The following is a 13,537-nucleotide window of genomic DNA, read 5'->3' as shown; positions in this document are numbered from 1 at the left end:
GTATAGTGGGTGTCGAGACGTGGGGATGGTATAGTTTGCGTTTATACTGGGAGGTGGTATAGTTGATGACGAGACATGGGGATGGTATAGTTGATGACAAGACGTGGGGATGGTATAGTGGGTGACTAGACGTGGGGATGGTATAGTGGGTGACGAGACGTGGGGATGGTATAGTGGGTGTTTATACTAGGAGGTGGTATAGTTGATGACGAGACGTGGGGATGGTATAGTGGGTGATGAGTCGTGGTGATGGTATAGTGGGTGTTTATACTGGGAGTAGGTATAGTTGAAGACGAGACTGGGGATGGTATAGTGGGTGATGAGACTGGGGGATGGTAAAGTGGGTGACGAGACTGGGGAATGGTATAGTGGGTGACGAGACTGGGGAATGGTATAGTGGATGACGAGACTGGGGGATTGAAAAGTGGGTGTCGAGACTGGGGGGTGGTACAGTGGGTGACGAAACTGGGGAATGGTATAGTGGGAAACGAGACTGGGGGTGGTACAGTGGGTGGCGAGACGTGGGGATGGTATAGTGGGTGTTTATACTGGGAGGTGGTATAGTTGATGACGAGACAGGGGAATGGTATAGTGGGTGACGAGACTGGGGGTGGTACAGTGGGTGACGAGACTGGGGAATGGTATAGTGGGTGACGAGACTGGGGAATGGTACAGTGGGTGACGAGACTGGAGAATGGTATAGTGGGTGACGAGCCTGGGGAATGGTAAAGTGGATGTCGAGACTGGGGGTGGTACAGTGGGTGACGAGAATGGGGTGGTATAGTGGTTGACGAAAGTTAGGGGATGATATAGTGGATGAAGAGACTGGGGATGGTATAGAAACCAGAGATAAACTTCGTCGTAACAATAGAGTGCAAAATACTCTTGAAAATTGTTTCCGTTATATCTTAAGACACGCCATATTTTCAACTCTGAGAAATCAGTTGGTCAAGATTTTCAGGAAAACTTTAGGATATTAGAGAAAGTTCTTTATTACCGTGGATAAAGCGGGGTTTATGGTCTTTATTTCACAAAAATTCTCCAAATATTAAGGAAGTTATCTTTAAAAACCTTACCTGAATCGAGACTTGTTGACATTTGTTGCCGCGCACTTTACCAAATAAGTCACGTGGGTTCTCTCTTCAAAGCGTTACGTCATTAAAATCAGTCACGACAACCACTATAGTATTCCACAAGTATCTGAGCACTTTCAGTGCTATGATTTCGGATAACAGTCTCGAATATGTAGCGGCAGGGAGTCGGCAAAAGTAATTTAATTCCAAAATAACCCATTCAATCAGTTGTACATCCCTTATATTAGATATGCAAATGATTTCGTCTAAAAAGTTTTGCGTTAATATTATTGCAATTACCAAAACACGAATGTCTTGTGTATATATATGTCATGCAAAATTACTTACCAGATTCACTTGTAAACTATTCTAGCTCTCAATATACGTGCTCATTAAATAATTTTTTTATAAAATATTTTTTTTGGTAGGCAAGATAATGTTATCATTCATGATTGTTTTAAGTTTCAATACATCAGGCAGTTGCTGAGTTACGTGTCGTATATGTGATTGCAAGCGAGACATTAATCAGTATTTCTATGTCGGGCAGTTCTGTGAAAGGCAATTATTTCCATTATATTCATAATAAAGTTGATTAATTACGAAGTTTAGTGGTTTGGAGCCTGTTTATAAATTTTTAATGCATTATATGATGTATTTGCTGAAATATTGAATTCAATGTGTTTACATGCAAAAACTTAACTAGAATTACTAAGTGGAATAAAAAGGGCCATTATTTGCAAAATACCGTTAATAAACTTACTTGGTTGAGTACCGTTATATGAAGTCTCAACATACAATACAATACAATACGGGTTTATTTGCAATTCAAGGCCACCGCTCCAAAATACACAGGTTCCATATACATGCATTTAAATGTAGATTAGAAGAGATTAAACAACAACATATTGTCAATGACATGTATACTTATCTTTACAAACGTCAATATACTTTATGTATATATAGAAATGTTATTGCTTTAAAAAAAAAGATTGTCTTAACATATTCAGTTTCCATTTCGTTGTATTATATATTAAATATTATTCAAAATACAAGACGTACATACAACAACTAGCCACGTCTATTACCCTCAATAAAAGTTTGCCTCAACATGTCAGCTTTATGTAGAAACTTTGTTAATGAAAATATTTGTCTCTCTCTAACATCAGACATCATACAGTAAAATAATCCAAGAGTTCGAATTCTATCAAACCATGCAGTTTCAAAGCATTCTAGCCTTAGCGATTTAAACAGTGCATGTTTTATAAATGAATGAATGTTTTCTACCGACTTTATTTTTATGGCATGCAATTTCCGGAATTAATTTTTTGAGATATTGTCTTATATTTGTTTTAAAAGGGTTAGATATCACAAAAGCAATGAACCATTCTAAAATGTATTAACACCAACATCGCAATATTTGAAACTTAATCATGATTCAGATAGATATGATATCACATATGCAGAGAAAGATTCAAATGAATATACTTATGAATGGTCTTGGATTATATGTAGATAAACATTGAAAATGCTTTCAAAATGGCATATTTTTAATAAGCTTAATTGTTTACACACCCCTGCTACACATCCAGTACCATTTATAAACGAAGTGAAGATAGTTATATTCACAGTATATAATGACATGGAAAATATACAAATCCATTCCAACAAGTATTAATGTAATCGTTCCTACATCTATTTTATCTGTTTTTTTGGAAAATAAAACACGAAATAGTGTCAATGAGTCGATCAAGTAACCTATTACTGCCTGTCGACTTATTATTTATCGACTCAATTTGTCGAACATGCTATGTCGTCTTCATTTAGTCAAGTTTATAAGAAATAATGTGTTTGATAAACCTTTTTGATATTCATAAGTCGACAGTATTACACAAAGCGTTTTATAATCAACCGCATTGACATTACACAATTCCAAATGACGTCTTCATCACATACGACAGAAGTTTTATAGGTTTTACAGAATATACGATTTCGTGTCAGCACAACATTCGATTTTGAATGTCAAATGTCCAATGTCGTGCAAGCACGACATTCATTTTTGAAATTCAAATGTCCAATGACCAATGTCGTGCCAGCACAACATTCGATTTTGAATGTCTAATGTCCAATGTCGTGCTAGCACGACATTCATTTTTGAAATCCCAATGTCCAATGTCGTGCTGGCACGACATTCATTTTTGAAAGTCCAATGTCCAATGTCGTGCCAGCACAACATTCGATTTTGAATGTCTAATGTCCAATGTCGTGCTAGCACGACATTCATTTTTGAAATCCCAATGTCCAATGTCGTGCTGGCACGACATTCATTTTTGAAAGTCTAAAGTTCAATGTCGTGTTAGCACGACTTTCAATTTTGAATGTCCAATGTCCAATGTCGTGCCAGCACAACAATCGATCTTGAATTTCAAATGTCCAATGTCGTATGTTTAGCTAACTTCACACAGCTGATGAATTCTGCTAATTTGGTTTTTGCATTTTCATTTGAAACAGTTTGTTCAAAAGCATCATAGTCTCGACAAAAATGTTCTAAAAACGTGTCTTTTAATGTTTCTTTTCATTTGTTATGATACGAACTTTTAACAATATTCGAAGCATCACGTGCTTTAGATTTTTCGAGGTTTAATATACATTTTAATGGGAAATGATCTGAAAACGATTCCATGCCTACCTCAAAATGTTCGATATACTCAAAAACTGACGTTGATGCAATAATGTAATCAACAAAACTTTTTCCACCATTTGCCGTGCATGTAAATTCACCATTTTCGTCACCATATACTCTGCCATTCAAGATATGAACGTCCAAGTTACAAAATATTTATATTAATGATGAACCAAAATAATTTAAAGTGTATTCTTTGGGTGCCCTTGACGTATTAAAATTGTCCCTAGGATATGAGGTTTCCCCAAATGTATATTCCAGATCATCATAAGGAATGAAGTCTTTGAGATCTCCTGTCCGAGCATTTAGGTCCCCTGCTAACAATATCGTCGCTGAAGGAAAATCTGACGTAATCAAGAGTAGTTTTTGACGTAAAATATCAACACCGTCACTATTTTAATTTTCGTAGATAGCTGATCGTTCCGGCGATATGTATGTAAATATTAAAATATATCATTTTTGTATCCTTCAAATTCTTGCCCAGTATGAAAAATAATGCATTCAACGAATTGTTCGTATATTCTATTAAAACAGGTGCTAATGCTGTCTCTGATAAAAACAGCTACGCCCCCCGACCCTCGTTTGTTATTAGATTTCCGCATCTGTTCATAACAAGAAAATCCGTTTAAAGTGTCTGGTATTTTTGTGCTTTAGTTTGCCATGTTTCGTATAACGCTACCACATCAAAATCGCGACAGAAATTCGTTTAGTTTAAACTCATTAGAGTATTTATTTAGACCTTGTATATTCATGGAACAAACGGCAATCGACTTCAAACTATTTTCAAAATACAAAGCTTCATTTTGGACTTCGGCCAGTTCCCTATTTACTAATTACAACAGGGGTCTTGGATACATAGTCATACTCAGATATATCGCCGTCCACTACGAGTTGATCGTATTTAAATCGAGCTGATTTTCCTTGCCTTATACATTGTTCAAGGAAAGTGCCGTACGGGATTTAACAATGCGTTCTCTAAGGTCCTCCACTACCCTACCAGCGTCCATAATCGTTTGCCTTTGCTTGAGTGAGGAAAACATTGCTAGTATAAGGCGGTCTTTTTTTATGGAAGCCTGTATGTATATTCAAATTGCATGTCGCTTGAAACGATACGTTATCCAGATATGAGCTGGCGTACTTTTTGCTCGGACTGTGAGTTAGTTTCCGGTGCTGTAAAATTTGTACCGTAAAACTTCAAGTCATTTTTCCGAAGCGATGTATCATGTTCTTTCTGAAGTTAAGTATTTTCTGAGAGTTTTTCCTCATAACTTTTCATTTTGTCATTTAACGTTTGACAAAAACGTTTTTCTCAGTTTCAGAAAGAGTTTTATTATGTTGTTTAATTTCCTTATTTTCGCGCTTTAAGTCATTTACCGATTGTGCAAGTTTGTCGAATTTAAAATTCATTTTCTTCACATCGCGGCGGATTTCCAGTAGAATGAACGCTAAGTTTATGTCGCTTGTTTCCAATTCATCGTCCGAAGGTGAATTGTAGTTCTCTGTGTGGTCATTACTGGCATCACCCTTATCGCCTGAGGTAGTTACGTGCAACCAGCTGCTGATTGATGCTTGGTTACCGGCATGAACACATGGCTTTGAACCTCCGGTGGCGTGAGTCTCGACTCCTGGGTAACTTCAGGTGTCGATTTGCCTCCAGTAGCACGGTGCGGGACTTTAATTGTGGACTTGGTCCTTTGGGATCGCTCTCGGAAATCAGGGCCCGGATTCGTTTCTGTACACTGAGCTGCTAAACGTAGGAACAATACAATCCGTGTGCACAGTGACATGTATGTTTTATTTATTTTCACCTGTGTTTGCGATTTTTTGCATTTCGCTGGCTATAAAGTTTCAAGTTTTTTTCAGTAAACTCGTGTCATACATGCATGACAAAATGAGAATTGCAATGAACATATTATACAGTTACACATAAAGAGGCTTTAAAAAATGAACTTCAACCATAATATAATAATTAACATCATGGTATAAAGAGGAGTACATTATATTCTAAAATTAACTTTTTTAATGATAAATTTCATAAATGTACACAACTTTGAAAAAAGAATACATTCTGGGTTTTCATAACACGTTTAAATGACAACATATTTGAGGTTCTAAAATTAAAGTTATCAATGAAACGTCGTCTTTCGTTAATGAAATAACTACACTCTAACAAATAATGAAAACTCATCACCAATACGATTACAATCACAAAGGTGCCAATTTCTGTCATTTATGTTTATAGTCCTCCAACAACCTACTTCAAGTGGAAAATGATTGTTTCTTGTTCTAAATCGTATAACATAGTTCAATAATTTTGGCGGTGTTTTAACAAGATAGTTTTCAAATTCAATACGTTCTTTAAACAATCTATAATTTACACATTTACCTGAAGAGTTCACAGTAGTGTACCATTCGTTTAAAAACAAATTAGAAAGTGTCTGCTTAACACTCTTTTGTAACCATTTTTATTTGGGAATTCGTGGCTTTGCCAAACATTAATAAAACCACATTTGATGAAGATATTCTTATGATGTTTAATCTATTTGAAGTCATTAGCTTTAACATTGGCAGAATACAGGAATTTACTCAACGTTGTATACTGAGATTGAGAGTTTATGACAAGATGGAACGATCATGTTAGACCAGTAATTGACCATACATGAATCTATATCTTTGCAAAGACTTAACACCCGTTTCACCATATATCATACATGTGGGCGTACTACTTTTAACATTTAATGTATATTTTAGAAATTTCAATTGGACCTTTTCGAGTATGTAAGTGTTACCAAATCCCCAGCATTCACAAATGTATAGCAATATAGGTTTAATAATTTTGTTGTACAAATCTATTTGTAAATCAATAGATAAACATATTTTTTTGACTTCTTAAGCAAACAGAACATTGCTTTGTTGCCTGTTTTGCAATATAGTCCTTTGTTTTACAAAACGAGCCACTTTTAGCAAAAATAACTCCTAAATATTTATATTCCGTAACAACATCTATTGTATCATTACATAAAGAAAACGTATGGTGGTTTAGTCTACCTCTGGAGAAAATGCCAACCTTAGTTTTTGAGGTATTAACAGTTAAATTCCACTGTAAACAAAAGCTCTCATATAGGTATAGTTCATTCTGTTAATCTATAGCAGATTCAGACAATATAACAGTATCGTCCGCATAAAGGAGTACAAAAATCAATTAGCCTGTAATCATGCTGATGTTTATTAATAACAATACCATTTACAACCAAGCTACTGAGATACTACTATATTTTTATTGATGCAAATCATTTACAAAAAATGAAAACAGTAAAGGAGATAAACTTTCTCCTTGCCGGACTCCAACACAACAAGGGAAATAGTCCAACTTTGTTCCATTTACTTTTACCCAGCTTTTTTGCTTGTTTGTACATGTTCTACCGTCTCCGTGGCCTAGTGGTTAAGCGTCCGCCTACGGAGCGGGAGGTCGTGGGTTCGATCCCTCAGGCCGCGTCATACCAAAAGACGTTAAAAATTGGTACAAGTAGCTCCCTTGCCTGGCGCTCGGCATTTAAAGGGTAGTGCTTGGAAAAGTGGTGTACTCAGTACTGGTTTAACCCAGGAAAGTTGTACCCCGTGTATCGGTGCTTTACACCGAGCACGTAAAAGAACCAAGGGGTCTCTTCGAAAAAGAGCTAGGGTATCGCACCCGGACTTCCTTGTATCCAACCACTGTCTCTTCAGCGTGCTGTCCCTTCAGCAAAAACAAAGGACCCCGTTGGAAATAAGTGCTTGCACTTTCACGGGTTATCCTTGACCGCAAGGTCTAAAGAAATACACAATACGTTCCTAACAACATTTAACATTTGTATCTTATGTCCATGTAGTTTAAACCATAGCATGTATCTATTAATAGAATCAAAGGCACCTTTTAAGTCAATAAAGGCACAGAACAATTTCTTGCGAGATGTGTACATGTGTTCTATAAGCATATTAAAACAAACATGTTATCGACTGTTAAATGTGCTGGTCTAAAACCAGTTTGAAATTCGCTTAACAAATCGTACTTTTCAATAAATTTTAATAATCAATTATTCAAAACTGTAGTAAATAGCTTACCAAAGCAACTTAGCAGTGTTATTGAGGGATAATTAGCGGGATCACACATATCACCTTTATTTTTATACTCTGGGTTAATAACACCAATTGTCCAATTTCCGGGTATAGTTGCAGTTTTAAAGAAATATTAAATAGCTTAAGATACACAATCTTCGTGATATCAAAAGAATATTTCAGGTATTCATTTATTATTTTATCATCGCCAGATGCCTTGTTATTTTTTAAATTTCTAACAGCACTTATAATTTCTTCAAGTGTTATTTCGTTATCTAGCTTGTGGTTATCTACATCTGCTTTAATATCAAACGTATTTGTATCCGTAGTGATAACAGCATGATTTTCACTTATATCGCCCGAGTTGACATTTTTAAAATGATCAATCATTACATTTAGTAATGCAGAACAGTTGTTAGGCTTTCGAACGTTTATATATTTCCATTAGCTTTTAAGGTCAGATTTGATGAGCTGTTTTAATTTAAAAGCGTTTAATCTTTGTTGTTTTTTTATAGTTTGTGTTTAAAACTTTCTTAAAGTGTTTACTTGCAATATTAAAACTTTGTTTATGGTGGGGATCCCTGCGAAGTTTATACAAACATTTTGCTCTATGGAAATTCTTTCTTGCACTTTTACATTCGTTATTAAACCAAACTTTATTTTTACCCTTGTTTTGGGTTATATTCTGTCTTGATAAGTTGGTCGGACCGAAAGACGTTTTGGCACTGTCGTGAAAAACCTGTCCAATTTTATTTACATCATTATTAATATTCTCACTGTTAACAATATTTTGCTCTTGCAAGGGTCATCTATCGCGTAATTCGAGTTTTCAGGTGGCAGATACACCACGCTTAGTAAAATATCCCCTTTACCAGTAAACTTTTCAGATAACTTCAACCACATCACAAGGTTACAATCTGTGTCAATTACGGATACATGAGGTAATAAATCGTTTTTAATCCAACACATAAACCACCTGATTTTCGTTTAACAATCTGTTGTCGATGTTTAATGTGCAAAGTAAAATTTTCTATTTCTACTTGGTCTAAGCAATCTGTTTTATTTTCTTAGAAGCCAATAATATCAAATGTATTAACAAAAGAAATAATTCCTGGGCAAATTTGCTTCGATACTATTCCACAGACGTTTAAAGTTAAAAAATTAATTTTACTATTTTGACCAAAATTTTGGCATGTTGACACATATGCATTATTAAAAAAAACTGCCATTAGGTTGCACTCCTCTGTCCTGGCCTAGTCACTCTCTGTCGCTGTCTGCACGACATCCTCGTATACCGTTGCGGTGTTTGTTTGAGGTGCTGCAAGGTTCTCTAGTGGCTCAGACTCTCTTGAGCGTTTTAACACAGTTTCTTCAAGGGGAGTTGGTGGAGATCTAATTATCGGTCTGCCCCGAACGGTATGGGGGTCAGAGTCGCAAGTACGCTGTATCTGTTTGGTGTGGCAAAATTCACACGGCCATGCATTACCTGTGGCAGGGCGCGGTTTCTAATGGTGTCAACTTGCTCCGGGCGCTGTATTTCCTGCATGAGAAGTCCCAATGCGAATCCGCCATAATTGGATGTTAATGTCCATTTTAGCGACAATCAGTCAATTTAAGGATTAAATTAATCGAATACTGCCACGCGTCAATTAGTTGCTGTGATATAAACCTATGTGTGCTTTCATGCAGAACCCAAACCAAGTCAAGACAAGTCAATATTTCATTGGCAAAATACATTAAATACATTGCCATAACACTTAATAAACAAGCATGGTGGTGAAATTTCATAAATCAGCATAATTTTTGTATAGTATTATGGAGAAAAGTATGCAAACTATATGGGTTGATAAGATCATCTTATGATTAAGCATATCATTATTTAAGTCATGTATTAACATGAAAAAGTAGTAACCTCGTCGTTTAAAAGCTTGATATAAATAAGTTGCGGTTTTGTTGATAATATTTACATTAGTTGTTGACAATAATGTTACACATTTGGACAAACATGGCCAACGTGCATAATACTTAGGCAAGTGGGATGTTCTAAGATCACGATAAAATGGACATATAAGTAAGAAGTGGTATTCATTTTCAACACAGTTCATATTACATTTAGTACATATTCTATTTTCCCTTTCAATATTTATCTATCTGCCTTCTTCTATCAATATCAAAGTGCTGAACACCTTAACCTCGTCATAATCATTCTATTATTATCATATTATGCTTGTGATACAACATCAAGTGCAAATAAAAACGAGTACCCGAGTTCATTAAGCATTTTTTGTACAGATAAAGACCATGTATTAATATACTGACCACGTTCATTTTTCATATATAAACTATGTATACAAGTGAATCAGGTTTACTCTTTAATTTAAACCAGAATTTCAAAATACGTATTTTTCGCAAAACATTCATTTGAAATCTTGCTTATTCGCCGTATACAGTGACATTACTAATTTGTTGTCTTACACAAAGGATATGTTTTAAAAAATAAAATGAACACGTTCTATATCGGGCGATTTATGAAATCCCCAAATATCCGAGTCGTAATTAAGTATTGGAGTAATTAATGCATCAAACAATTTGAGCTTATCTCTTATATCAAGCACAACAAGCTCAAATAATTTAGAAAGAGGAAAACAGTGTTTTTAAGGCTTGTTGAGATAAATGCTTTTGAGCCTGTAATATAGTATCGTTGCGAGAAAGCCTTACTCCAAGATAACTTAATTTATCAACGACATTTAATTTCTTGCCGTCGTAATATAAATCTACATTTTCAAAATGGTTGCCTTTTTTACATACCATAACACAAGTTTTCTCAATATTGACAGATATACCCCATGTATTACAATAATTATACAGTTTATTTAACAATGTTTGCAGACTATCAGCAGTATATAAAAAGAACACAGTATTATCTGCAAATAACAACATAAATATACAAATATCATCACTAGTAACAGCATCTACGTCATCGCTATCCAAATGCTGTTGCATATCGTTAATGAAAAACAGAAATAAAAGTGGAGAGAGTGGTTCCCCTTGTTTTACACCCATATGACTTTCAAAGAAATCCGTATAGTCTGAATTTACTCTGACACATGAAGCAACGACATCATATATTTTCCTAAGCATTGATACCATCCTACTAGAAACGCCGTAGCGAATAAGCTCAAGCCAAATACCATTCCGATAAACAACATCAAACGCCTTACGAAAATCAACAAATGCACAATACAACTTTCGTTTATCATTGTTAATAACTTTGTTAATAATAGACCATAAAACAAATATGCAATCAGAAGTACTTCGTTTACTTCTAAAGCCATATTGATAGTCTGACAGTAAGTTTCAAAGTCAATTAATCAAGGGAGATAATTTGTATTATATTGAAGAAAAACATATGCATCTGGTGCTTACACTCCGACGACACTACGCACGTCCCTCGGAAGAGAGCTGCAGAGGCTAAACGAAAGCTCCAAAAGGCTCCAGAGGGCTCCAGAGGGCTCCATAGGGCGGGTGAGACAAGTGGACCTTCAGAGGACCCTCGGACGACCAAGACGACGCCGGGCCGACTGTTTTGATCGGCTACTGTTTTTCAACTCGCTTTTTAGGTACCCGACCCTCGGGGGACTAATGCGATCGCGCCAGATATTACCCCGAAGGTATAGGTTAATGCACGTTAGTGCACGCAGGTTCACGACTTATTTTGCAAAAATAGGGCCGATCGACTAAAAAAGAGATCCAGTACTCTCGGGACCAAAACAATCCTTGGTGAAATGGCCCTATAACCCGTGACAGGATAATCTGTTTAAGGCAAATTAACTCTGGATTAATTCTCGAGACAAGTCTACCTATATTATTAAGTTACGTAGTCAACACTGGTCTACCTTTCAACGAAATTACAAATAAATACAAATCTTGAGGTTGTGCTTTATGAAACTCCTTAGGCCACAGCACATTGCTCAATTATTCGTCGGATTTATCACACCTCTTTTTTCCGAAATGCAAACAAGTACTTTAATTATTTATTTGCGCCCGCATTTAGAATTTTGCCGAGACTGACTTTTTAACGTAGTATTCCTTAAAACGTTTACACCAGAAATGTAAACGTATGCTTTCAATTTTCTGATCAGAATTATTAATGCCTCTATGTGAAAAACGTATAAGTCAGTTTGTTATCAAAAAGTGGTTTTCAATTGAACCGGCAAATGATATCATTCCCGGCGAAAACGGAGGTCGATAACAATAACGAATCGAAAAAACACCAACAACACTTCTTTTCTTGGATATAACGTATTTGTCCACCTGTCTGAATTGTGTGTTTAACGCATACATATGGTGCGTGCTGTCCTGAGACTGGACCTGAAACCAGGTTGATTAAGACCAAATAGTAAAGTAGTGACTGTCGTGGTAAATTACTGTCTTTATGTTGGAGATGTTGAGGTTTCGGATATTATTTTGCGGTCCGACTTATCATGACTTACATTATTATATTTAATTTTATTTCATAAGGCAAACCTAGAAAAAAAGAAATTCTAGGCACTCTGAAAGCGTGTGATTGTGCTAAGCAGTTTCATGAAATATTCAGCATCTTGGGACATCAACAAGACAAACCATTGGATAGGCAACCTGTATCAATCATGACAGTAAACATATTGTTCTTAAGAATTTGTCTCCAGAGATTAACAGTTGACCTTTGACTAACTGACTCCTTGGGTAAAATGCTGTGAAATCAACATCAGCTTTCCACCACTCAATTTACAAGTGGCATGTTCGAGAAGTACCTTATACTCAGATTATATGTCCTCATGTCCTGGGTCCTTCGCATAAACTGCTGGTGAACAACCATCTATCTTTCCCTTATGTCAAAATCTCAGTGTGTAGCAATGTACTAAACTATAATACACGGTGGTGTGACATTCTGTTTACAACAAAACAGTACAACTAGTGAAGAGTTCTTTCGATTTCAAACGTTGTTCATGTACAACTATTGCTATAGTGATTTGATTTCATGATGTACCTGTATAAACCTTCATATCTGTTTTGCATAAAACATGTGAAGGTAAATAAATAAAATATACAACTTTTGCTCGCCTTCAGAATGCGGTTTTTATTTTGCTTTATATCTTTAAAATATCTTTGAAATAAAACAAGTATTCTAATTTTACTTTCGCTCGCTCGACCAAATTTATTTCCTTGAAAATCCGTTTAACAAAAATAATTGTGTGTGGCTTTAGAATAGATTACGTTACCACTACGTGTATTATGTTTCAAATACGAATGGTCTGTTTTATGCCTCATAATTATAATTAAGACAAAAGCGAAATCTGATAGGTACACCGTGACGTGCACATATATTGTCTTTATCGGGAGAACGTACATTCTGACATTACTTTTTCTGATCAAGTTTAACAAACCATAAAGAAACTTTAAGGAATAATAGAATGAACAGTACAAGGAAAACAAAGGAACGCCCTGACAAGGCTACCGGAAAAGGAAGTGACCAAGGATCGCCGATTTCTAGAATCTCACCAACCACGGTACCACTTAACTCGTCTGTATATTTCTTCTTTTTTAAAAAGCAAACCAAACGATGATTGCGTGATGTATGAAATTCCCCGCCAGGTGATGTATGATGCTCACCGCCATGTGCTGTAAGATCTTCACCACCACGTGCTGT

The 13,537-nt window shown here is 35.8% G+C and overlaps 1 protein-coding gene and 1 pseudogene across 1 annotated transcript; one reads left to right on the top strand and one right to left on the bottom strand.

The window, feature by feature from the left end:
* Positions 1–125: 125 nt before the first annotated feature.
* On the bottom strand, positions 126–5,540 carry LOC128223218 (uncharacterized). The gene is made up of 2 exons (XM_052932509.1): positions 5,331–5,540; positions 126–743 (listed from the first exon to the last, which is right to left on the bottom strand). Exons 1-2 carry the CDS (start codon positions 5,538–5,540, stop codon positions 126–128), a joined length of 828 nt encoding a protein of 275 aa, XP_052788469.1.
* Positions 5,541–13,231: 7,691 nt separating this feature from the next.
* LOC128223110 (uncharacterized) overlaps positions 13,232–13,537 on the top strand; it is a 41,709-nt pseudogene continuing 41,403 nt past the window's right edge.

The sequence above is a fragment of the Mya arenaria genome, chromosome 17 (assembly GCF_026914265.1).
Source record: "Mya arenaria isolate MELC-2E11 chromosome 17, ASM2691426v1".
NCBI lineage: Eukaryota > Metazoa > Mollusca > Bivalvia > Myida > Myidae > Mya > Mya arenaria.
This window is presented reverse-complemented; position numbering and strand designations above follow the sequence as displayed.